At 42.7% G+C, this 27,342-nt stretch overlaps 1 protein-coding gene across 1 annotated transcript; it reads left to right on the top strand.

Moving 5' to 3' along the window:
* Positions 1-533: 533 nt before the first annotated feature.
* Positions 534-14,219, top strand: FAM98B (family with sequence similarity 98 member B). The gene is made up of 8 exons (XM_040332264.1): positions 534-699; positions 1,758-1,903; positions 3,256-3,387; positions 4,400-4,572; positions 9,016-9,096; positions 11,678-11,794; positions 11,968-12,135; positions 13,820-14,219. Exons 1-8 carry the CDS (start codon positions 662-664, stop codon positions 14,081-14,083), a joined length of 1,119 nt encoding a protein of 372 aa, XP_040188198.1. The 5' UTR covers positions 534-661; the 3' UTR covers positions 14,084-14,219.
* Positions 14,220-27,342: the final 13,123 nt, after the last annotated feature.

The raw sequence follows: 27,342 nt of genomic DNA, 5'->3' as shown, positions 1-27,342 counted from the left end.
GGTTTATTTCAAAATTTTAGTTTTTCGTTAGTTTAGCAAAAAAAAAAAAAAAAACTGTGGTGATTAAATACCACCAAAATAAATCTCTGGGCAGAAAGGGGGGTAAAAGTGTCCAGTATTGAAGTGGTTAAAGCATATTGCTCTGTGCATATCTGTTCTGGGGTCCCCCAGTCCTCATTTGTTGCCCTGGTGACACAGGACACACAGGAAGGGGGAATGTCCCCAATGTGGTCACATGGAGCAATAAAAACTTTCCAGAAGTTTTACCCTTCCCTCCTATCTAAATATAATAGGTGGTGGATAGACTCGGGCTCTATATGATTGGTATGTTGTTGATGGTGCCCAATTCAGAAAGCCATTCAGTCTATATGTGTCCTCCTGAGGTGTTCCCCCTTCTAACATGGCAGACTCAGGAGGATACAGACTGAGAGACCTGCTTATGTGACCCGCTCGGGTTTAATGAGGTGAAATGTTCACTTCTAGCCGAACCCGTACCGCCGTACCGAGTAGAGGGTGAAATGAAACGCTTCACAACAGCCGGAACCTTTATCTCGGAGGCGGCGCTGCAGCCCGGACCTGTATTGTTGCTGGACCGGAAGTTGATGAATGTCTTGAATGCAGACTGAGCTGGTGCGGTGATTGGAGGAGATTTGCTGGCGGGATGGAGGCCGATTTGTTGGACACGCTGGAGTCTCTGGGGTGAGAGGAGATCTTTACACGATGTACTGTGATGCATTAATTGTACATAGATCCCTGACACTGCTCTACTGCATGAGTGGAGGTTTGCTTGCACCTGTCTCTGGCACTTACCCCCCTGCTTCTCTCTGGTCCTTGTCCTCTCTTCTCCCCCCTTGTCCTCTCTTCTCCCCCCTTGTCCTCTCTTCTCCCCCCTTGTCCTCTCTTCTCCCCCCTTGTCCTCTCTTCTCCCCCCTTGTCCTCTCTTCTCCCCCCTTGTCCTCTCTTCTCCCCCCTTGTCCTCTCTTCTCCCCCCTTGTCCTCTCTTCTCCCCCCTTGTCCTCTCTTCTCCCCCCTTGTCCTCTCTTCTCCCCCCTTGTCCTCTCTTCTCCCCCCTTGTCCTCTCTTCCCCCCCCTTGTCCTCTCTTCTCCCCCCTTGTCCTCTCTTCTCCCCCCTTGTCCTCTCTTCTCCCCCCTTGTCCTCTCTTCTCCCCCCTTGTCCTCTCTTCTCCCCCCTTGTCCTCTCTTCTCCCCCCTTGTCCTCTCTTCTCCCCCCTTGTCCTCTCTTCTCCCCCCTTGTCCTCTCTTCTCCCCCCTTGTCCTCTCTTCCCTCCCACCTGTTTTCTGTGGCCCTTGTCTGTCCCTCCCTGTCTGTCTCCTGCGACTAGGGTTGCCACCTCATTCCTTTAAAACAGAACACATATGAATTACACAGGTTCTGTGGCTGATTAAGGTGGTAATTGAACTCAAGTGGAGCCTTATCTAAATTAAATTAGCCTCAGAACCTGTGTAATTCATATGTGTTCTGTTTTAAAGGAATGAGGTGGCAACCCTACCTGCGACCCTTGTCTGTCCCTCCCTGTCTGTCTACCGCGACCCTTGTCTGTCCCTCCCTGTCTGTCTACCGCGACCCTTGTCTGTCCCTCCCTGTCTGTCTCCCGCGACCCTTGTCTGTCCCTCCCTGTCTGTCTCCCGCGACCCTTGTCTGTCCCTCTGTTGAATGATGACAATGTGACAGTTTACTTGAACTGATGTTAAATGTCATAGTGAACACACCTTGAGATTATTTATTTTCATGCCAGGTACCAGGGGCCCCTATTGGATGAGACCACTCTAGGTCCAGCTTTAGAGAGTGGGCTGTCATCTCCTGAATACTGCCAGCTCTTGTGTTGGCTCAGCTCTCAGATACAGTCATTAGGCAACTTAGAAGAAAGTGTCAGCTCTGAAGGTAAGTAATTCATCTCATCGGATACAATCACTGCAAAGAACATTGCACTGAGCCTATATGAACAATGGCAAATCTTCACCTGATGCCAACTCGCCTTAGCATGTCCCAAACCAGAGCCCTTCCATTGTTTGGAAAGCAAAACACAGTAACGTATTTCCATGCATTGCAGGTATTCAAAATGAATAGCAGTGCATTGTACTGAAACGTGCATGTTGCTGCACCATGCGTTACTGCAGTACAAAAATGTCAAACTGAGTGTAAACAAACTTTTGTGCAAATCTCCCTATTTAAAGCAAGGCAAAGGCATAATGTGCTAGTATTGTCTCCCGCCGCTCTCCGGTGCCCTCCTCCACTTACCGGAGCAGTCGGCAGAGGCGATCGGATGTTGTCCCTACCTGGGTATGAAGACGAGCGAGGGGAAGCTGGCCCCCACCCGTCTCCATATCATTGCAGGGCAGAAGCGCCATCAAAAAAGCACTTTTTTTTTCTTTTTTTTTTTTTCTTCTAAATATAGCACATTAAAAATGTTTGTATAGTGTATGTGAATATTTTTCATATTTGTGCTTTTAAAAGCATATATGTATACATAGAAAAAAGAGGGCAACCCTGATAGGCTTTAATCTGGTGCTGCAAATGTTTTTTTGTTTTTTTTATTATTTTATTGTTGAGAACAAAATAATTAGCACATACCCATTGTGTAAGGTTCAGTGGTTACAATTTACTGGTAATCCCTCCAAAAAATACAGTTTAAAAACAACTATGCTTCTGAGTGGTGTTGCATTGCAAGCAGGATGTTTACAAAATCTGACAGACAAGAGATTTCTGAGCACACTTGCCCGTCAGCCAGCATTTTGCAGGCTGGCGGGTAAGTCTGCTGGGGAATATTTTGTCTGTCTGTGATGTTCATTGCTCTTCCATGTGCGCCTTGCTGCAAAGGCCAGTTGTAGGCCCGGGTGGTTGCCACTTTTGTTTCTACATGCTTAGATGACCTGACATAGGCAAGCATGGGTTCCCTTCTGCTTTAATTTTAAATTTTATATGAAAGGGGATTGTAGAACATCCGTATAGACTAAAATGGTAAGTGTAATTGGGGTTGCATAAAAAAGGGAGTAAGGAGAAGAGTGGAAGGGGGTGGGGAGAGGTGAGATATGGAAGATGGGGAAAGGGATGCTTGGCGGAGATGGCTAGAGGAGAAAAAGGGATGGGAACTTGACTAAGCAAGGAAATGGGGGGGGGGGGGGGGGGGGTGCTGATATTTTAACCGGTTTATTTTTTATTGTTCATGGTAGTGTTGGCGCTTTTGAGCGCATGATGATATTAAAAACCGGTGTCTGTTCCCTTACCCGTAATAGGTGGAGACCTGGAGAGTATTCAGCTGGAAATAAGTGGATTCTTAAAGGAACTCTCTTGCCCATATACTTCTCTGGTGTCTGGAGATATCGCAAGCAGACTCCAAAACAAGGAGGATTGTCTGAAATTGCTGTGTAAGTACAAATAGAACACCTGCATATGAATTAAAGAGGAAGTAAAGTCCCATGCATGTATTGTACCTATAGGTAAGCCTATAATAAGGCTTACCTATAGGTACTGTAAAATATCTCCTAATTATGGGCCGTTTAGGAGAGATTTACTGTATATGCAGCCAATTATGTAATCTGCGCATTCATTCTGATAGAACGGCCACACTGTGCCGTGACCGGTGGCTCCCGCAGCTCCCACTATCTGAGTCCGCGGACCCGGAAGGAAGACGGGCGAAGATGGATGCAGCATTCAGCGGGGCCGACAAGGGCTAAGTTTGCAGTTAAGTTTAACGTACTGTGATGCATACTAGCACATTATGCCTTTACTTTTGAAGGTCAGAAAAATAAAAAAACTTGACTTTACTTCCTCTTTAAAGCGACATATTACATATGTAATGCTGCATACAGTATTCTCATTAATCGTGCCGCTCTATTTATTATATTTTATTTGTAAAACTAACTTTAGATTTGGATGTGTTGATCGGTTCCATCTTGCTAATGGGCATGCAAAGCCCACTAGGATATTCTTCCAGGATGCGGTGTTGCTGAATAATCGGCATTCACTGCCCATTCTCGCACATGTGCAGTAAGCCAATTTAGCAGCGCAGGAAACTTCTCAGGGTGCCATCACAACGGGCATTGGCGTTGAAGTGCCCGCCCCGTTGTGATGTCAACCATGATAAGCCTATCACTGGGATTCTAGCCCTCTGTGCCGAGGGAAGTGACGTCAGGTGCCATGGAGAGGAAGGGGACACATTACAAGAGACCCCATAGCAACAGCCCTGTACAAGTATGTAAAAAAATAAATACAATTCTGATGCTTTTTCCAGTTGATTAATGTAAAGTAAATTTTGTGGGTGGAACTCCGCTTTAAGTGATATTGAAACTTTTCAAAATTTAAATAAAACGCATTATTATGTGCCCCTTCACCATCTTTCAGACCGTTTTTCATTTTATCTTTTATCATATTTCCCAGTATTCTTAGGTTCAGAACTTCAGGCTGTACAGATCCTACAGACGAAGTCGTTGACTTGCTCAGGTCCAAGTGATGCTGTGAATAAAGAAATAAAAACTATTTTTGAAGTTCTCCGGTTGCCTTTGCCATCCACTTCAGATATTATTGGCCAGTTAAAAAGTGTGCAAGAAAAGGTACAAGGTTTATATTAAATGTTTGGCTTTCATGTATCTTTACATCCCTGCCTGTACGGTTTCCTCTTTTCAAAAACCAAGACATGGGCACTAAAGCAGAAAACAAAATGAGCGACAAGCCTCCGATGGAAACGGCCATTCTCTAATTCTTGTGTCACATGTTGGTTCTTTGCCAATGCCTTCACTCTTAAACCCTTGTACACCATGTACTACCACATTTACCTACAGGTAAGCCTATAAAAAAGGACCGTTTAGGAGATATTCACTGTATCTGCATGTACCACCGTCATCGGCACATGCGTACTGAAACAACGGCTTGCTCGTGCCCTTTTTTCAGTAGATGTGCCGTGACCGGCGGCTCCCGCGTCATCACGGCTCCGGCCCACCACAGTGCCGGAGCCTGCAAACTAACGTAAATAACTCCATAACGCTGCAACAGCTTCGATCTAAGGTAAGTATTTCATAATGAGCTAGTATGCGATGCTTAACGCCCGCCGCATGTACATATATAAGTATGGCACGTACAGGCATATGGGCGTACATGTACGTCCCCCCCACCCCCGGTACATGCGGCGGTCGGTAACCCGCGGGGAGCGATCCGTGACGAGGGCGCGGCTATTCGTTTCTAGCCCCCCCTCGTGATCGCTCTTTGGAGCTGAAGAACGGGGAGAGCCGTATGTAAACACGGCTTCCCCGTGCTTCACTGTGGCGGCGCATCGATCGAGTGATCCTTTTTATAGGGAGACTCGATCGATGACATCAGACCTACAGCCACACCCCCCTACAGTTGTAAACACACACTAGGTGAACCCCAACTCCTACAGCGCCCCCTGTGGTTAACTCCCAAACTCCAACTGTCATTTTCACATAAACAATGCAATTTCAATGCATTTTTTGCTGTGAAAATGACAATGGTCCCAAAAATGTGTCAAAATTGTCCGAAGTGTCCGCCATAATGTCGCAGTCACGAAAAAAATCGCTGATCGCCGCCATTAGTAGTAAAAAAAAAAAATAATAAAAATGCAATAAAACTATCCCCTATTTTGTAAACGCTATAAATGTTGCGCAAACCAACGGATAAACCCTTTTTGCGTTTTTTTTTTTTTTACCAAAAATAGGTAGAATATGTATCGGCCTAAACTGAGGAAAAAAATAATTTTATATATGTTTTTGGGGGATATTTATTATAGCAAAAACTAAAAAATATTGCATTTTTTCAAAATTGTCGCTCTATTTTTGTTTATAGCGCAAAAACTAAAAACCGCAGAGGTGATCAAAAACCAGCAAAAGAAAGCTCTATTTGTGGGGGAAAAAAGGACGCCAATTTTGTTTGGGAGCCACGTTAAAGCGACGCAGTGCCGAATCGCAAAACCTGGCCTGGGCATTTAGCTGCGAAATGGTCCGGGGCTTAAGTGGTTAATATGCCTTTGTCTTGCACGTTGTGTGTTGTGTTTTTTTATTTTTTTTTGAGAGAGAGAGAGAGAGAGTTTAAAACCACTTTAAAGCGGAAAAAAACTTCCAAAAATATTCCCCTCCAGCAACGTGGCATTTCCATCTACTTTCCTATTGCCAGGCTTTTGGTCTCTTGATTGGGTGATATGTCATGCTGCACATACACACAGAAGTCAGTGATTTTAAGCACAGCTGAAGTGTGCTAGGAATGCACACTGAGCTTTGTATACTCGATGTACATCCAGTAGAAAACTGCAGGCAGGTGAGTGTTTGTTATGGCAGAAGAGACATAGTGTGCCTCTTCTGCAATAAAAAAGCCGCCTGATGGTTATGTATGTGTACTTTGAATTTTTATTTTTGTTACGCTGGTAATTTTTTTCAGGATTTTTTGGACTATTGATTGTTATTGGCATTTCTCTGTACTGTTTGGCTTTGTGGTTTGATTTAATAAAAGTCTACATTTAGGAAAAAAAAGCTGCCTGATTGCAGTTTTCTAATCAATAGGTTTAGTTTGACTTGTATCTAATTAGGCTAAACTTCACTGCCTAAAGCCCTGTACATACGGGCTGAATGTATGTGTAAGGCACCCAGTCCGGCAGAAGCCGGTCGTTTGGCCTGCTTCTGTCAGATAAGCGTGCTGGAAAACCAGCAGCTGACCAGCTCCTCCATCAGGGTTGAACGGAAGAAAAAAAATGGTAGTGTGTACCATGCATAGGGCTAAGATGGGGCATATCAGTCGATGAATGCCTGCTATCACCAGGAGTTTAACCTAGGTTTTTTGCTTTATAAGTGATTTCCTTAAAAATAAAAAAAATATTTAAAATCGCCTAAAAGCTACTATATACAGTGAATCAGGGGAATCCATTTTAGTAGGTTTTTCTTTTATGAATCTGGCCTGCTGCATCGCAGGAAATAGTGTTCCTATGAGGCGCACACATGCCACAGTTTTCTGGCAGGTCCCTAATACCTGACATGCCCCAGGTCTTTGCAAATTCCAAATCTGGAAGGGACCCGTGAACATCTGGATTTTCCCAGCACATTCATAACGGCGCAGGTGAAAAGCAGCACAAGAAAAACCTGACAGTGATGATGGACTAGTAAGTATGTTGTGTGCTCTTCTGTCTTTTTTTTTTTTTTGTGCTTGGTAAGGTATACAAGTTTATTTAGAGAGAGATACTTTTTATTTTTAGCTACATAAGGTTAAATTTCTCTTTCACATGCATTTCTCAGCCACAAGGAAGAAGGTGGTGGGTTTTGGTTATTTATTCCAATTCAATAGACACCTTCCTTTCCAGAGACCCAGTGCAATGCTGATCCCTTTAGACACCCAGAAGCAAACAAATCTATGAGAAAGTAAGCTCTGCTTGGGGAAAAAAAGATTTATTACCTGAAATATAGTAATGTCATTTAATATGAATATTTATTTTCTTATGGGTTAGGTTACTCAATCCTAAAAAAAACAATTTGTGTGTGTATATACAGTTATATTATATAATTTGAGGAGCATGTGAGTGCAATATGGATGTCTTCATGAACATTTTAACAGAAGTTATTGTGGTATTTATTAGGACAGCCCCCATGCATATATAACACCTTTTTTGTAGGGATGGGTGATGTTGACAGCCCAAATTCACTGATTGAGAGTCTGAGACTCTCCAATCCAAGTTTTAGCAACCTGCTGTCTAGTTGTGAAAAGCGTTTCCTGTAACAATGTGTAGGTATTTGTCTTCCTGGGAGGTAGAGAGTATGCATTGCCTTGGGCATAGTCATGGAGGATATTGACCACCTGCGCCCAGGACCTCCTGAAGGGAAGGGCAGGACCATAATGGATGATAAAGTGTCCTTGAGGTCACCACATTTGGGACACGCCGAGTTGGAACCTGGCCTGTACTTTGAGAGATGAAATGGGAGTAAAGTAGGACCTATGCAATATTTAAAGATGTGTGAGCCGGTCAGATAGTTTGGGGGGGGGGAACAGATTTGCATGTTCCCAAGATTTCATCCAACATCTCTCCTACATTTGACCAGTTGGACTTCAGTTTTTGTAAGCTAGTTTGGTTGCAGAAGGAGATGGTTGTAGAACAAGATAAGTTTCTTAGAATCTTGACTAATGGTTATCTCCATAACATGGAGAGGTTCCAGGGTAGGGGTGGAGTCATGTACTTGAGTGTTAAAAGCGCACCGGAGTTGAGATACCGAAAAATCATGTGATTGGATACTCCAAATCCCTCCTAAATTCTTGGAACAACTTAACCACCCCATTGGCTAGCACATGTGAAAGGTAAAGGACCCTTGTCTCCAACCAGAGTGTATGATCAGGGATGGTTAACAATTTGGGCTATTGCGGGTTGTCCCAGAGGGGAGTCTGGGCATGAACGGGGGGAGCTTTAGTCACATTTATAGCAAGCTGCCAGATTTTGCTATAATAAAAAAGCATAGAACCCCTGTCTCCACAGGACGGCCCATTGACACCCTGAAAGAGGATTCGAAGGGGATGTACTACTGGTAGAGGCGCTTGGGAATATCGGTCTCTTAAAGTAAATTTAGAGTGTAGCTCTAAAGAGTGTAGCTGCGGTCTTTTAATAAACAGACATTCACCTTTCCCATGGTCTAGTGATGCGGCCGTCCGAAGCCTTGGTTTCTCCCCAGCACTGCGTGTCACACTGCGCATCCTGAAGGACTGGGCAATCTTCTGGGATCTGTGACGTGTCCCAAAAGATATCGGAGAGGAAAGGGGAGAACTTCCGCTCCAGTCACTTAGGTGGCCTGATCGGAAGTGGGAGCTGGGTACCTGTCAAAACTAGGTCCCCCCCCCCCCCCCCCCCCCCCCGAGATATTCAAGGTTTAATTTATATCTGGTTTATTTTTTTATGAAGGAAAGCCTGCTTTATTTGTAACTGACAGGTGGTTTTACAATTAAGCAGGAAAGAAAGAATGTGCAAAATGCCATTTATAATATTTATGTTGCCTGTGTTTTTATCCTATTCACAGGTTACAGAGTTATTACCCAAAGTTCAGTCAAATGGCATTAACAAGACGCTCCTCTGTGTGGAACTGAATGCAGAACTGCTGGTGAGAAACAAATTTAATATAGGAAAAACAAGAGAAGATTACAATAAAAAGTAACCCTAACATTTAAGCCTTCTTACTAAGTGACAAGCCTTGACTCATCTAATTGCATCCCTGGAATTGTTGACTTTCCCAGTCAGTTTCTGTAGTCCTATTTTTCACCCTTCTCATCATTTTTAAAGAAATTATTCATCCCTGCCCACCCCCACTGCATACAGCGGGAAGTAATATATATTAAATAGTTTGCACTACAGAATAACTAGTGATATGCTCCAGTCCTACCCATAGAGCTTCTAAAAGTCATGTTTAAATCTGATAATGACATGTATAAAAAGCTTATTTTTTATGTTTTCCTCAATAGTAAACAATCCTAATTGGAGTTGCCCTTTAGGTTTCTGCAGAGAGGTTTGAAACATCAAACATGCAAATGTAAATCTGATACCTAATGAGTGCAGCGCTGAATCCTAAAATATAAAAAATCATTGAATCAAACAACATATAAAGTGCCTAATTAAATGTCCATACAATATTGTGCACAAAAAGACCATAGTAAAACAGTGACATTTCCACAAATGGATGTTGATTGAACAACTAAATGTAATTGTGAAATATATATATATTTCCAGACCACCAATGGATCACCTCGCTCCAACACCGTAGTAACATGCGTTTACTAAAATGTACAGGGTACTCGCAATATGCGGGTGCTTCCAGAGCACCACACTAATAAGAACATGGGTTTAAAGCGCAACATAGAGCCACACATCCAAAATCTCGATCAGCTTCTTAAAGGGGTTGCAAAGGTACAATTTTAAAGGAAGCTATTTAGGGAAACAAAATTGTATCTTTACAACCCCTTTAAATCTCTATAGAGCCGAGTGCCTTTGTCGTCCTAGCCCTTCTTTAAAGTGGAAGTAAACCCTTCAATTTGATAGTTACAAAACAGTTAACATTCCCGGCATGCCGGAAATGCTAGCTGTCACATTTGTTTGTGCTCTCAACCAAACTGCCAAACCATCCAATGGCTGGTTTCATAACAGGTCACATGTACAGCATCATGGCAGTTGCAGATTAAACAGAGGTCAAGATGGCCGCTTCCTTGGCTGAAAACGATAGGAGGGTTTACTTCCACTTTAAGGGGAGGAGCTAGGACAGTGAAGGCCCTCAGGCTCTGTAGCAATTCCAGGAAGTTAACAGGCAGCAGCTTCGGCTGCCCACAGTTAAAATGGCTGCAGCCAGACTCAGTGGAGGGAGATTTCTGCAGCATATCCGGCAAGTACAGAATCACAGTATATATAAAATAATATGCAAAGTGGTTGGAGGGAAGCTTCAGAATGGCAAATATATTTTAATTAAAAATTATGTGAGCAGACTGCAGTTCCTCTTTAATCTCTCCTTCCGGCTACCTGTGCAGTTTGATCTTAAGCTTACCCAGGGTTCGCTGTCCTTTCCCATGTGACAGTGCTGGGACCTGTGGTAGTTGGCCTCTCAGTGCTCCCATGTGGAAAAAAGGGGAAGGAGGTCATGTGATCTTCTTTACCCAGAATTAATGGGTATTTCACTTCCCCCTTTGGGTGAATGGAAGGCAAGTATAACCACAGCCTGTGTGTGTGTGTGTGTGTGTGTGTTTTTTTTTTTTGGTGGGATTTCCTCTTGCTTTCCCATTACTCCATTTTACAGCTCAGTTATGCAGATTACTCAGAGTTTAACTCCTTGTGTCATCGGTGGAGTTCCATTGTTATGACAGCCACCCGCTCTGCATCATTAACTTTGTGGTGCTCAATTTATCAGGAGCACACAAATAGCTGTCATGCTGATTGTGCAGCTCTGCCGATTACACAGGGAAAGCCGTGCTCTCCCAGTGTGATCTGCAAGACTGTGATGTCCATGTCACAAGTCAGTCCGTTTGTTGAATGAAAGCTGATATTGTAGACTTTATACATAAATTACTAAAGGTTCGATTTTTTTTTTTTTTTTTTTTTTTAAATAACAAATATATCATCATACTTGCCTCCACTGTGCATTTTTTTTTTTTGCTCAGATTGGCCCCGAACGCCGTCTTCTGGGGTCCCTTGGCGGCTCCTCCCCACATCAGATCTCACTTTTAGGAGAAGCGCTCTGGGGGGTTTACCTTGCGGGTGTGCTCCCGTGTCCAGCATTCGGCGGCCATAGCCGCCGAATGCAGGACTCTGCCCCACCCCCATGCGTCCGCGTCATTGGATTTGATTGACAACAACGAGAGCCAATGGCTGTGCTGCTATCAATCTATTCAATCAGGAGCCAAGAACAACGGGCAGAGATACGGCGCGTCCTTGGCGTGGGACATTTCAGGGCTTAGGTAAGTAAAACGGTGAGGCTGGGGGGGGCGGTAACTGGCAGAAGTTTCATAGGATGCATTAAGGTGAAAAAACAGGAGGGTTTACAACCCCTTTAAGAACAACCAATTCATGATACCAGGCTCTTTACTTTAAAGCAGTAATCCATTAAAATCGCCATCTATGCTGCCTGCTTTGTAAGCAAGCATGAATATTTGTAATATGTACCATGGAAGGATTTATATATACATTTTTAACCTATCTTGTAGGAACGCCTGGAGAAGATAAATGAAGCTCTCTGTAAAGAGTATGAGTGTCGGCGACGAATGTTAATAAAACGTCTCGATGTTACGGTTCAGTCATTTGGCTGGTCAGAGAGGGCCAAGGTGGGTGCATTTCTGTACAGTACACTAGTTCTTTTCCCTCTTCATTGACAATGCATTGTTATCAAATGTTACATTGCAAGATACTGTGTGAAATTGTACTACTGATATGATAGCAATAATATAAATACATTTTGTTTTTAATGGTCAGTAAAAAAATATTTTTTTTCCATTAGGAAAAAACAGATGAGATTGCTCGTGCTTATCAGCCAGTGCGATACTCGCTATGCTCAAAATCGAGCATTACCATATCACACCTCTTGGCTGCTAGGGAGGATCTCTCCAGAATAGTGCGCACTAGCAGTGGTTTATCAAGGGAGAAGACTGTGTGTCCTGTGAACAAGGTACATTGCTATATAGATATTCTGTATTTGGTTCCTTGTAAGGTTATTGGTATTATGTTTCAAGTTATTTTATTTTTTCATAATTCCATCACTGAGAATGCAGGACTTGAGAAACATCTGAGCGTAGTTTGGGGTATGCAAGGGAGTGACTAGAGCAAGTGACCAGAAAACATGTATTACAGGAGATGTTTCAAGAGCCAACAAAGTTTTTTTTTTTATTTATTTTTTTTTTATTATCAAACATATGTACAAAGGGAACAGCACAATGCTAATAATTTAGTTTTCTGTGATTGTTGCTCATTTTTAACAGTTGCTTATTGACTCTAGTCACCAGCAAAGCAAGTTAGGAAGAGTATGCTCTGTGGAGCCACAATGTTAACCTCACTCTTTTTGTCTCTACAAAAACCCAGGAATAAACACCTAACAAAAGTTTAACATTCTACACTATTCAAAAAGACAAAAGTAAACAGTTTCAGTCCAAGTGTGTCCCCCATATGGGATAAAGTGTTCGTTCACCTTTACTGACTTTTGCCAAAAATATCCTCAAGCATTACTGAATCCTCAATTTTGTGTAAATTTTTTTTTTTTTTCTTAAAGCATACAAACTTTAATTGCTCTCTCCTCTTTGTCCTGTAGATGGCTGGACGTATCAAGCATTGGGTGTGTGCCCCTAGAAACTCACAAATCGGCGATCGGTTTCATTCTCTATCCACGCATACACAGTTTTGCTCTCAGCTCAGCGCTCTTGAGTTTCCAGGGTTGCGCATCCAATGCTTGCTACATCCTGCCATCCACAGGGTGGAGATGGGAGGGAAGTGAAATGAGCACCTGAGAAAGTAAGCATTCTTTTATAGAAAAGAGAAGCACTGCATAGTAATGTATTGAGGACTTTGTAATGTAATAAGAGGATGTTTTTAAGATTGTTTCTGCCCCTTTGTAGACTTGTGCTATAGGCTTGGCGTGTCACACAGTTTCTTGAGTAGGATGGATGATCGCTGGGCTTACATATGAGGATATTAAGTAATAGGATTATCCCAGTCTGCAGTTGAGCACCATGCATCTTTTTGCACTGGTGATGCAATTAGAAGGAAGTGTTTTCTCACTGTGGAAAGATCTCTTCTCACTTCCTGTTTGATTGCTTTTGGCGCCGCTCAAAGTAGAGGTGAAAGCATATCACTGTGTCTCACAGCATGGGGTGCAGGCTTGTCTTAATACCAATCCAGGGGATTAGTAAATGTAAAGCAGAAAGGATTGCTGCTACTCCTGCCCAGCCCAGGTATATAAACGATAGAGCGGCCTCAGCCTACATGTCTTCACCAAACCAGACCCTGATGCATGATTAGTCGTAGTGTTCCAGTGGCAGGGCGAAATCCATTAGAGTATGTGGTTTGGTGGAGACATGTAGGCTGAGGCTGCTCTTTTTTTCACCAGGCTGTATTTTCTTTGTATTGCATTCTATCAGTATTTTAAAATGGGGACAGGTATTGTTCACCTAACTGGCATCTTGGGAGTTTTCTGTGCATTTGAAGGTTGAAAATTGGCGTTCTTTCTATAGTTAGTGAGATTGTACATAAGAGATAAAGTAAATGCAAATGTTTTATTTTTCATCCATTAAAAAAAATACAGCAGTTAAACTTTTACCTGACTTTTATTTATTTTCATTGTTTTTATTCACTTGTTACAGGTTCTAATGGGAAGGGTGCCTGATCGAGGAGGAAGACCCTCAGAGATTGAGCGCCCACCTCCAGAAATGCCACCCTGGCAGAAAAGACAGGATGATGGAGGAAGGGGAGGTTGGAGGGGGGGAGGACGAGGAGGATGGCGAGGTGGTGGTGGTGGAGGATTTGGAAGAGGAGGTTATAATGCAGGTCGAGGAGGTGGCAGAGGATACCAGGGCAGGGGAGGATACAGTGATTATGGAGGAAGGGGAAATCATAAGAGGTTCTGAATGCACAGCTGTCTAGACTGTTTTGCCAAAAGTTTACATTTCATGAATTGATTCTGGATCTGTAAAGGTATTTCTTAATGGCCTATTTGGTACAGACAGTATTCCTTCTCAATAAACCAGAAATTCGTTTTTTTTACATCCGAGATAGAACAGCAGTAACACTAAATTTCACATTGGGCTCATTAGGGTGGAGTCAGGAAATGTGTGTTCTGCTGAACTTATCCTCCACCTTGATCACATATAGTGATTAAATCGTTATTGGTGATCTATGCACAGGCTTGCAATAATTTTTTTTTTTTTACTGTTTGACACGATGAGTTACTGTTTTTGTGCAGCATCTATACAGCACTCTATGAATATTAGACAATGTTAAGGACATAAGTAGTTTTTCTTTATTGTGCTGTCGCCTACAGAGGATCGAAAAAATGGAAAGAAAAAAGCAGCAATCGGCCTGGCTTAACCCCTCCCACCTCCAGCATGTCTCAGTATTTGTAGCCAGTGTACTAGGGCAGTAGACTTCTTTTTTCTTTAAAGAATAGTTGGACCTTTTTTAATAGCTTTTTTTTATGTCTCTTCAATAAAGAATTCATCTTGAGCTAGTCTTTGTGCAGCCATCCAGATTGGTGTATCTTCAATAATACACTAATAGCTTTGGAGGCCATACTAAGGCCCTGCTGCCTTGGGCGATCGCAGGTTTTCGCCTGGAATGTGATCTTAGGACACTGAGCTCTGCACAGTGATGCCTTCCAGACCTCTGGTCATTTAGCTGCAGAATGCTTTCCAGGTTCAGAACCGTGGTGCCTCTGGTGTGACCCAGCCTCTGAAGACTTAATTTATGAGTAGGCCATGTGGGCTAAGCACCTGGAGCTACTTCAATTATTAGAAGCTTTGAGCGGCATTATTACCAATGCTGAGAGAAAAACCAACCAGTATAGCACAATACAAGTCCCAGCTTTCACCAACATCAAAACGGTTCAGGGGAATTTGATGATTGTACCAGCGCGGGATCCTGATTAGCGTTATAAAAATCCATTTATTACAACAAAAAAAATTTAGCTCCTCTATGATGGTTTCTCCACTGGCACTGTCCGCTCCCACTTTTTTGAAGTGCCCCCTAAGCAAGCTGAACGCTAAGGGGGCACCCGTGAGGGAGTGCCCCTAAGCTGGGCTGTGTGCATCCATAGACGCACAAAATGCTGGCAAGCCATGCTCCTCGCCCCCCTTAGTGATTCCTGTGAGACCAGGAGGGGAAGGGAGGACAGCAGCCAGGATGGTTCTGAAGCTGTAGAAGGTGTCGGGTAAGTATTTTAAAGTTTTTCTGGGAACAGTTGGAGAGCATCTTTTACCTTAGTGCAGAGAATATATTAAGGTAAAAAGTGTTTAGCATTTTGGACCACTTTGATTCCTCAGAATTGGTCATGTCCAAAAGATATAAAAACAGCGGCGTGGGCTCCCCATTAACATGTTAAAAATCTATTTATAACAAAAACCATATGCGCACTTACATTTAAAACTCTTGACATCAGCACAAGGATACCGTATGGACTTCATCAGGTGTTGGCATGCAGCAGCAGTTTAGGAGTCTCAAACCGGCATGTGAAGAAACTATATTGCTATAGGTCATGGGTCAGTCACTGGCCGTGGGTGATTGTGTGGGGAAAGTGGAAGAAATCACTTTCGCTAAGTCTGCTCAATGGTGGTGGTGAACCCTCTTAGGGTCTTGGACTGCTATCTTTCCAATACAGCCTTTTGGCTGTTTCAGATAAAAAAATGTGGGTAGGAAATGAGAGCCCAGTGTCCAGAAAACTGCAACTTTTCATATATAGCTCAGAAAGAGGTTTATTAACCACATAAGCTCCGGACCATTTTGCAGCTAAAGGACCTGGCCCCTTTTTGCAATTCGGCACTGCGTCGCTTTAACTGACAATTGCGCAGTCGTGTGACGTGGCTCCCAAACAAAATTGGCGTCCTTTTTTTTTCCCCACAAATGGAGCTTTCTTTTGGTGGCATTTGATCACCGCTGCGGTTTTTATTTTTTGCGCTATAAACAAAAATAGAGTTAATTTTGAAAAAAAATGCAATATCTTTTGCTATAATAAATATCCCCAAAAATTATATAAAACATTTTTTTTCCCCTCAGTTTAGGTCGATTACCTATTCTACTTTATTTTTGGTAAAAAAAGAAATCGCAATAAGTGTTTTGGTTTGCCCAAAATGTATAGCGTCTGCCAAATAGGGGATAGTTTTATGGCATTTTTATTAATAATTTTTTATTTTCTAGTAATGGTGGCGATCAGCTTTTTTTTTTTTTTTTTATGTGGTGTGGATTTGCAGTGATTGTGGCGGGATTAATCGCTGGCAATCGCATTGTGTGAAGCTTGTCGCCAAATCAAGCTCCTGCTCCTTTTTGGGGGACAAGCTTCACGCGACATGGTAAATTGCGGAAAAACCGCACTGCGTTTTACGTGCCATTGAAAATGTCACCTGAGCCTGCGTTTTTTGCCTTTTGTAGCGCATTTTGAGATCACGAGCAGAATCGCAGGTGTGAATGGAGCCTTAATGATTGGGTTCCATCCTTTTCTGTCAAGACACTCCACTAGATCCTAGAGTACTCCTTGGGCTTTTTAGCATGGGGCAACTTTCTCTGATTTGCAAGGCTGCTACTTGGCCTTCTGTTGACACGTTCTCTACTTTTTGACAGGTGGATATTCAGGCCTCATCTGATGCCAGCTTCTGGTTAAACGTCCTTCAGGCTGCTGGCAGTCTTTGTTATAGTTGAGCCTGGTAGCATTGTGTATGCTGTGTTGCCCACCCCTCGGTTGTACTGCATTTGAATGTCTCTGAATCCTGTGTCCCTTAATTGGCAAGCTTGTTACAAAACTGAGGTATGCTGGGAGTGTGGCGCGTTATACCTGGCTGTCCTTCCTTTTGATTTTCTTTCCGCTAGTGGAGGCGGCAATATGAAAATGCAATTTGAATATTTTTCCCACTTTGGAAAATTGGATTGCAATGTAAAGGATGGTCTGTTTGCTGTTTTCCCCTGTAGCCATCATCTGTCTCTGGTTCAGGCATTAAATTGCCGGAACCTCTGGGTATCCTTCAGGTCCAGTGGTATTGCAGCTAGCCAGTGAAGATATAGATTGGGTTGTGAGGTTCGACATTGAAGAAATGTGTATGGGCTGGTTTAGTTAGGGAACAAAAATAATGTTTACAGCCCAATAAGGTAGTCAAGCGATTATCTGATTTTCCTATAGTGGGGAAGATTTCTGTGGCTGTGATTTATAGACGTTATTTGGAGCTGGGAACACTGGTAGTGAAAGGTCATCATCGGTGGAGCCTCAGTAAGTATTGAGCAGCCAAAGAGCCTTATGCCGCGTACACACGATCGGAAATTCCATCAAGAAAAGTCCGATGTGAGCTTTTGGTCGGAAATTCAGACCTTGTGTGTGCTCCATTGGGCTTTTGCTGTCAGAATTTCCGCCTACAAAAGATTGAGAGCAGGTTCTCTATTTTCCGATGGAAAAAGTTCCTATCGGAAAGTCTGCTCGTGTGTACGCAGCATTAGTCTGTCTGTGCATACTGAAATATGGGTCCCGTTGGACTTGATCTGTGTGAGTATAAATAATGGAAGTTGTAAGCTAAAAATTTGTAGTTGGTAGTGACTCTAAACCAAGACTTTTTTTTTTTTTATTTATCTTTTTAATATCGTTTAGTATTTTTTTTTTTTTTTTTTTTTTATTTGCTTTTCTCCCCACTTCCAGCTCCAGTAGAGCCATTTTTTTAAAAATGAGTCTCCTGTTGCTGCTGTATAATAATTATTATTATTTTTTTTTTTTTTAATAAAGTTCCTAGTGAGCAGATATTCCCATCGTTTACTTATTATCGGATCTTGCTATGCTGGAAATAAAATACTTACTGTATCAACTTGTACAATATACATCCAGTGGAGCTTTGTGTGCTGCTTGTTTCATCCTTTTCTTTGAAAGGGGAATCTGCTAATGTAGATGGTGGACAGATCGCTAAAAGATCTTTCTTTTCACAACTCGGGTAGTCAAGTTTTGTGACAAGATGTCCGGTAACACCAGTCAAAAACCCAGGCAGGAATCGTTTCATTAGAGATGAGTAACATTATTTTGTCTTCCGGACTTGACTTGTAAAGGGAAAAAATTGACATTCTTAGCGCTGTGCTCAGCAGTCACTATAATAGACCTCAGTACTGTGGACTGGACAATAGGATCCGTATATTCGAATAAAATATTTGTGATTTTTTTTTTTTTTTTTTTTTTTTCCTAATCTTGCAAGCAATTCACAAACGTGTAATTTGGTGTGGAATCCCCTTATCCTCTCACATGAAATGAGCATTTAACTGCTAAATGTCTTATTTCTTCATAAACAATTACTTTATCACAACTAAACAGCTTCTTGTCTCTTCAATAGAAACATCACTGAAGCTTTTGTGAATTGCCTTTTACAATTGATAAAATAACACGCATACCATCAATGTATTTGTAAATCCTTTATAAAATTGAAATGTCCAGATTATGAAAAACAAATGCGTGTTATACTTGTGAATATTGAGCATTTTGAAGGAAGCAGAACTTGACTTGTTCTGTTCTCCTTCAGTACCAGACAGTTCTTGAAAAAAGCTCTCTGATCTGTGGGAGCTGCGAAGTTCTAGACATTTCATAATGCAGAACGATCTGATTTTCTGACTTAAAGGTAGCCATTACTGAGACAAATGTATGATTGCCATTGCTGACTTACTATAAAAAAATAAATAAAGTATGCTGTCATGCAAGACCTTTTTGCTTTAGAATTTTGAGTAATTGACTTGGAGCAAGTACCGTATATACTCAAGTATAAGCCAGGTTTTTCAGCACATTTTTTTTTTTTTTTTTGTGCTGAACCCCGGATCTTGGTACACAATCTTGGCTCTACAAGTGTGCAAAGTTCGTTGTCTGGGGGGACCTACGGCTGGGGAGCACCGATTTTTTTTTTTTTTTTTTTTATTTTTTTTTTTTTTTTTCTTCTCTTCTCAAAGCCGGGCACGCCTTCCATAGACTCCCATGTTAAACGTCAGTCTAGGCCAGTGATGGCGAACCTTGGCAACCCAGATGTTTTGGAACTACATTTCCCATGGTGCTCAACTACACTGCAGAGTGCATGAGCATCATGGGAAATGTAGTTCCAAAACATCTGGGGTGCCAAGGTTTGCCATCACTGGTCTAGGCATTGGCACAGTGAGGCATGGACAAAGTGAGGCATGCAGATGGACACCCTAGGCCAGACACCTCGGCACCCCAGATGTTTTGGAACTACATTTCCCGTGATGCTCATACACTCAGCAGTATAGATGAGCATCATGGGAAATGTAGTTCCAAAACATCTGGGGTGCCAAGGTTCGCCATCACTGCCCTAGGCTTATACTCGAGTCAATACGTTTTCCCATTTTTTTGTGGTAAAATTAGGTGCCTCGACTTATATTCGGGTTGGCTTATACTCGAGTATATACGGTATGTAGCTGGTCCTGTAAAAAAAAAAGTACTGAAGTAAGAGTCCTCTTAACAGCTATGCAACTGGCAATTTCAGAACAACGTCGACCCTCCTAATGTTCTTTAGAAAGGTTTACATTGGGCAAGGCTACCACTTGTGAGCTTAGAGTATTTTACACTAGCATTATGAATGGCTCAATGAGCAAAATGGCTCAGCCTGTTTTAAGTATATTTTGTAAGGGAATCTTATCCAGAAAGAGACCCATAATGTGGCCTGGGCTTTACATCCACAAACGGATTCATAGTACTTGTTAGTATGATGGGGAAACTTAATGAATTGTAAGCACAAATAACATGTTTGCTATTCTTGGTACTGGCCACACTGATAGCTTTCTATTGAAATATGTACATGCCATGTAAAAGTTTCTTCTGTGATTGGATCTGAGCTGTTTGTTAAACCATTGCAACATAAATTTCAGATAAATGTTGAATGACTTCATCATTTGTAAATGTTTTTAAATCAAATGTGTTGGTGATGCCTTACAAAGTCGTGCTGTTGTGTGGTCACTTGTTTATGTGCAGCAGATACTTTGTGAGATCTGTGTTTTTAGACTATTTATACTGCCAGTAAAATTCCTTGTTTTAACTATCTGCTTGATTTATTAGAGTGTGTGTGTGCGCGCATGATACACATTTATGTATTGTTTCTTTGTATTTTAAAGCCAATTTAAAGGGGTTGTAAAGGTTCATTTTTTTATTTTCTAAATAGGTTCCTTTAAGCTAGTGCATTGTTGGTTCACTTACCTTTTCCTTCCATTTCCCTTCTAAATGTGTTTTTTTTCTTTGTCTGAATTTCTCACTTCCTGTTCCTCCTCAGTAAGCTTGCGCCCCCCCCCCCCATACAGCGTCTCCCCGCAAGGATGTAGTCCCAAGGGAGGGGGCGAGCGCGCTGACTAACCCCCAGCCAGAACGGCTCGGGTGATGGGGGCAAGCTTACTGAGGAGGAAGTGAGAAATTCAGACAAAGAAAACTATTTTTTAGAAGGGAAATGGAAGGAAAAGAGAAGTGAACCAACAATGCACTAGCTTAAAGGAATCTATTTAGAAAATAAAGGGGTTGTAAAGGTTGTTTTTTTTTTTAACGGATATTAACCGTGAATAGAGATGTAAAATTTCTGGAAATTTTGAAGCCGAGAGAAGTTTCCTGTTTTTTATTTTTTTGCCCAGAAAAATAGAAACTTTTGGAACTTGTGAAAAAAATAAATTGATGTGGAATGGTTTTACAAATTTGAAATAATTTTGAATTTCAGAGGTCAGCCTTTGTTTGCAACATTTCCTTACGTGACAATGCTGCTGGCAAAGAAGCACTTTGTGATCTAGAAGTAGCAGGCTGTTTCTGGAGGGAAAAGCTACTTGCACTTTCACCCCATAGTTCTCATCATTTCACCCCATAAATTATTGTAATGTCTTTAGAGCACTTCTGGCATGCCAGTATGTGTTTTGTCATCCTTGTAGCATTTGGAAAAGAATATTTCTTCTTCTATGTGCAAATTACAGCTTTGCTCTCAGCAGAAATTACACTGTGGAAGTGTTTCCAAACTCTAGATGTTGGTCTCATCAGAAGAGGAAAAGAAAAACCAAATTTACTGACCAGACTATAGGTCTCCATTATGCTATGATGGTGGAGGACATTAATAGGAATCCTTTAACGTGCATAAATATGAACTCATTTGTCAGGCAAATTTACCCTTATATCTGTCAGTTTCTATCCTCTCAGAAATAAACTATCTACTGTAGGAGGTACAAGATGGAGCCCACAAGCAAACTAAACTGGTGCCTTTGCCCTACAGTGCTGCCTAGTGGCAGAAATGCACATTGCTCTTGTTTTGAGAACTGTATTGAGAAGTAAAGTGTTATTTGAATTGTATTTGCTTGTTCTTCAGCTGAGCCTTAGGCCCCGTACACACAGACAGATAATCCGCTGAAAACGGTCCGCCGGAGATTTCTGTCTGATGGTTGTACACACCATCAGACAGAAATCCGCGCGTAAACAATATGTGGGGCGTGGCCCTCGAAGTTCAATGCTTCCACGCATGCGAGGGATGACGGTCGGTCGTGTGCGGTGAGTCTGTACAGACGATCGAACACGTCCGACGGACAGATTTCTTAGCATGCTAAGAAATTTTTATCCGCTGGAAACTGTCCGATCCGCCGGACAATTGTCCGCTCGGGCCTACACACGACCGGATCACGTCCGGCGGACCAGTTTCAGCGGATTGATCTGGTCGTGTGTACGGGGCCTTAGAGAACTTGCTAAAATCTAAGACTTTAGATACAGTCTCAGAAAACTTTTCATTATCTAGTTTAAATGGCATGTCATAGATATTTTATTTATCCTTGTAAAAGAACATTCCACTCTTGTTTTTTTTTCCAGAAAAAAAAAGACTGCTTTTGGGGGGAATTTTTTTTTTAATTTATGTTCAGGCCTCTAGCCCTGACCTTGGACATTTTGTACTGTAAAAATACATTACTGCTAATAAAGAGTAAAACATGTATGGTTCCTGCTATGTTAGGGAAAATGTTTATGTTCATTAAGCTTGTACAATAAGTGCCAAACCTGACACTTACAGATTTGGCTGTAGCACACAGATCATAGCAGGTTGCTCGCTGTACCCCGTCCTCCATGTAGAAAATGTCTTGCATTATTTTCACAAACTATATGGCGTTATGTCAGTTGAGGAGGGCAGATTGAGGTTTTCACATCGCCTTAATCTCCTCCCCCCACATGCATCAAGCAGCCATGCATATAACACTTTATTAGTACAAATTTTTATTTATTTTTTTGCTGGAGTTCAGTGTCAACAGAGAGAATTTTGTGCCAGTACTGGCTGCCTGCCATGTTAAGTGTCCAGCACCCTGTGATTGGGCGTATGGGGGTCATGTGGGGCTGGTCTGTCCGCTATCACGGTTGCTCTTGAAGTCCCGCCTCTGCACATGACCCCTATACGCCCAATCACAGTCTGCCGGGAAACACTGAACATGGCAGCGGGACTTGGGAGACAAGCATTGCAAAGTGTGAGCCACCGGGGATTCTCCTCTGCCTGTCCCTCTGGTGTGGCACTGTGTGTACAGCGGGCGGAGGGGCGGGGCTCGGTGAAGACAGGAATCATGGGAGCATGGAGGTGCAGCGGCTGTTAGCTGACCTCCTACCCGGCAGGGAAGCCATGGAGCAGGTGGATGGCGCTGGCCTGGCCCCGGCGGGGACACCGACCATTGAGCGAGCAGGTGGATGGCGGTGAAAGCCACGAAGAGCAGAGGTAAGGAGAAGGATGGCTCTGCACCAAAACTGTGTGGAGGGGGGTCTGTGTGAGTAGTGCAGGTGGGTCAGTGTAGGAGTCAGTTAGGTCAGTGTAGGTGTCAGATCAGTGTAATAGTCAGTGTAGGTGTCTGACACCTACTTTGACTAGAACACTGACTGTTTGGTCAGTGTAATAGTCAATGTGGGTGTCAGGTAGGTCAGTGTAGGGTTCAGGTGGGTCAGTGTAATGTAAGTAGTGCAGGAAGTAGGAATCAGGTGGATCAGTGGATGTGTCAGGTAGGTGTGTCAGGGGATCAGATAGGTCACATGTGTTGCAGGGGCAGGGTAAAGTGGAGTCGGGTTGCAGCAAAATAGATATCGCCTAGGGTGTCAAAGATCCTTGCACCAGCCCTGGTGGTCAGTGTGGTGTGTAGTGTGATGTGCAGTGTAGTGGTCAGTGTAGGAATCTGGTAGGTCAGTGCAGTGGACAGGTAGGTAAGTGTAATGGTCAGTCTAGGAATCATGTAAGTCTGTGTAGAGGTCAGTATAGGAATCAGGCTGATCAGTACTATTGTAGGAAGGGAAAGGACTTGGGGAGTCCCAGGTTAGGGGGGTGCACATTTCTTGCCTTCCCCCGGGTGCTGACAACCCACGCTACGCCACTGTCTGGAAACCCTTGAAAGAGCAGCAGCAGAGTTAGTTCCTCAATGCTGTATGGCAGGCAAGAAAGCGTCATTAAACACAGTATGACCGCTGTGTAAGGGGCCCCAAAATTTCTGATGGTTGCCCTGATGACCTTAGTCAGGGTTGTGGCAATACTGGAGGCTCTGGACCTGGAAAGCGTTCTGCAGCCAACGTGTTTTTGGAATAATCGTAGGCTGGCCTACAATTTTTTTCTGTTTGCCAATGTCGAATCCTCCTCTAGATGGCAGTATAACCTAAAGATGAAAGACTTACCATTTCTGAGAGAAAAAAAGTTTGGGATTCAATAGTGTATGTAAACAGAACAATGTAACATACTACAGCCCACCTGTCCTTCAATGAAGTGACTGCATTCATTTTCCTTGTTTTTTTTACATGCTACGTTCACCTGATCATCCTGCGAAAAACACTTTTGTAACAGGGCTTTTAGCATGCTTGACACATTTTGTGTTGCAGACTGCAGAGCATGCTTTCACTGGATTTTCATGGTAAAGCCATCATTTCCAAAAATACCCATCGGACATTACCCTCGCGGTACAAAATCCCATAGTTTAAGGTTATTTTAGCTGACCCCTCAAGGATTTGCAGCAATAAAGACCAGAGAAGCTGCGGGCAGATTTAAGCTGCAAAAGTCTGTCCAAAATGTTCTTGAATCAAAAATGATTTATCACAGCATTGTTTCTCAACTCCAGTCCTCAAGGCCCCCCAACAGGTCATGTTTTCAGGATTTTCCTGTGCAAAATAATGGAAAGCCTGAAAACATGACCTGTTGTGGCACCTGGAGGACTGGAGCTGAGAAACACTGTATTACAGTATAATGCTGGAATTAGAGGTTTTATTAAAGTTCTACATGAGCTATATCCTGACTAATCTGTGTTCCCTACTATGTTGCAATATAGATAATGTTTCTTTTGCCTCATACAAACAATTGTTTTTCCTGGCAGGAAAACTGCCAGGACAGATTTTGGCCGGGAAAACTTGCCATGGGTATGCTCCATGGCAGTTTTCCCAACAGGAAAACCGACGGAAATCCCGGCAGGAAAAATTAGAGCATGTCTTCTATTGTCCTGCCGGGATTCCTGGCGGTATTTTTCTCGCCAGTTTCCCTATGGAGAAAGCCTGCAGTGGAGCATACACACGGCCGGGATTCCCGGCCAAAGCTCTCATGGCAGATTTTTCTGCCAGGAAAACCGGCTGTGTTTAGGGGGGAAGAAGCTGCCGAGCCGGTTCTCGGCTTTCCCGGCGGTAAAAAGCCCACAGGGAATACCGGTCGTGTATATGAGGCATAATTTTGGTGTGAAATGAAGGATGGATGGCCGCACTCCAAACCAAACAGGTTGTCTTTATTTAAACGAACAGCAAAAACATACCAGATCATAGCAACAGAAACAGAAACAGGAGGATAACCGACGTTTCGCACTGACTTAGTGCCAGCCATGAATAAGCACTAAGTCAGTGCGAAACGTCGGTATCCTCCTGTTTCTGTTGCTGTGATCCGGTATGTTTTTGCTGTTCGTTTAAATAAAGACAACCTGTTTGGTTTGGAGTGCGGCCATCCATCCTTCATTTCACGCTAATGCTTGCCTAGTGCACTGCCAGCACCCTTGGAATCCTACACCTGTGTATGACCCTATAGCAAACCCACCTTGAGCGGTGATTTTCCTTCTTTTATACGAGGCATAAGATCTGCGTTTAATATTCCCAACTGTACACATTGTTGTTGTTCATTCACACAGTTGTCAACTTGTATAAGGCCTAAAAATGACATATCTATAAATAAATATAAAATCCTTTTGATTTTTTTTTCCTGCTGTTCTATTCCTAGCTATCTATATAAAACCTAAAATCAACTTGACATTTTAATGAAGACATACTGGTACCAAATGGGACTGGTGATTTCAACAGTCTGGCAAAGGGCGAACATATTGGGCAATATTTGAATTGTAAAACAGTGAAAGCGGAGCTCCACCCTAAAGTGTAACTTCCGCTCATCGGAACCCTCCCCCCTCCGGTGTCACATTTGACACCTTTCAGGGGGGAGGGGGTGCAGATACCTGTCTAAAGACAGGTATTTGCACCCACTTCCGGCCACACAGTCTGTGGGTAGACTGCAGGCAGGACTTCAGATCCCCCCCCCATTGTGTTCTGGGAACACACACAGCGGGGACCAGTGAGCATGGCGCACACGACTCGCGCATGCGCCGTAGGGAACTGGGCAGTGGAGCCGGAGCGCTTCACTTCCTGGTTCCCTCACCAAGGATGGCGGTGGGGGCACCAGAGTGATGAGCGATCGCTCGTCCTCTGCTGCGGACGGTGCTGGACTCCAGGACAGGTAAGTGTGCTAATATTAAAAGTCAGCAGCTGCAGTATTGGTAGATGCTGGCCTTTAACCTTTTTTTTTTTTTCGGCGGACATCCGCTTTAAGAATGCCTGTGCTACAGGATGATGACTTCAATTATCAGTCATTATTTGGTTTTAGACTGTTATATAGTGTCAGTGCAAGTAAATTGCACCATTAGTGATGAGCCAAGTTCAGCATCAGCATACACTATTGTGTTTTTAAATATAGAATAAAGTTTTGTCAAACATGGGATGAGGGCTTTTTGATGTACAAGGTCAAAAAAAAGGATACTGTGCCCCGTTGCCTTTTGAGTTCTGTCTCTATGTGTGTAACACACCACTAAGGTTAAAGGAGTATTCTGCTCTAAACAAAATATTTGTAGCAAAGCTGCTTGTTGTCTATGTGTGACCTTTGTATTTGTGAACAATTTGTTGACTGTGGTCACACTGGGAGGATACTATGGGTTTGATTTACTAAAACTAAAAATTTACTAAAACTGGAAAATATAACCAACAGGGACATGTCAACAATGCCACCTGACATTGGTATGGGGTGGGGCTGATTTACTAAAACTGGAGAGTGTAAAATCTGGTGCATCTGTGCATGGTAGCCAATCGGCTTCCAAATGCAGCTTGTTCAATTAAGCTTTCACAAAAAACCTAGAAGCCAATGGTTTTCTGTGCACAGCTGCACCAGATTTTGCATTCTCCAGTTTTAGTAAATCAGCCCCAATGTGTTTTGCCCCATCCCGTACCAATGTCAGGTGGAATTGTTGACGTGTCCTTGGTAATATTTTCCTAACTTTCAGTTCTATAGCCTGACACATAGGATGACATTAGGATGGGACGGAAGCGGAAACCTCCCTAGTACATCAAAGGAGTTGTAAATAAAAAAATGTAGGCTGAAATGACTGTTTACAGGGTATAGAGACATAATAGTTAACTGATTCCTTTTAAAAACGATTAAAAATAGATAAAAATCAATCATATAATGTACCTGTAGTTTCTAGTTTAGTTTTTGCATGTTGTTTCCTGCCTCTGTGCTGTAAAGAGCTAATACAGAGCAGTGATGGTTTGGAAAACTAAACTGATTGGTGCTGAGGGGTTTTAGACACACAGTAATCACACCTCCTTGAAGTTAGTGACCACACTGAGAAATTTCCCAGCACTATGGTTATCAGAAAACAGACAACCCGGAAGTGTGGAGTTCAGAGAAGAATTAAAGCAACTTGAGAGCAAAAATGAACAATGAGGACATGAAAACAGCACTGCATTATGGTAAAGGAAGCTATTAAGATAAACAAAAAAAAATCCTTTACAAACCCTTTAATAAACACTTGACAAAGGTTCTGACTCTTACTCACTCTACCCAAAACACTATTAGTTATGAAAATAGAATAAGTATGTAGGGACATGTGTTTGAAAATT

Source organism: Rana temporaria, chromosome 13 (assembly GCF_905171775.1).
Source record: "Rana temporaria chromosome 13, aRanTem1.1, whole genome shotgun sequence".
Taxonomy (NCBI): domain Eukaryota; kingdom Metazoa; phylum Chordata; class Amphibia; order Anura; family Ranidae; genus Rana; species Rana temporaria.
The sequence above is the reverse complement of the archived record's forward strand: the minus strand, read 5'-3'. Positions and strand labels throughout refer to the sequence as shown.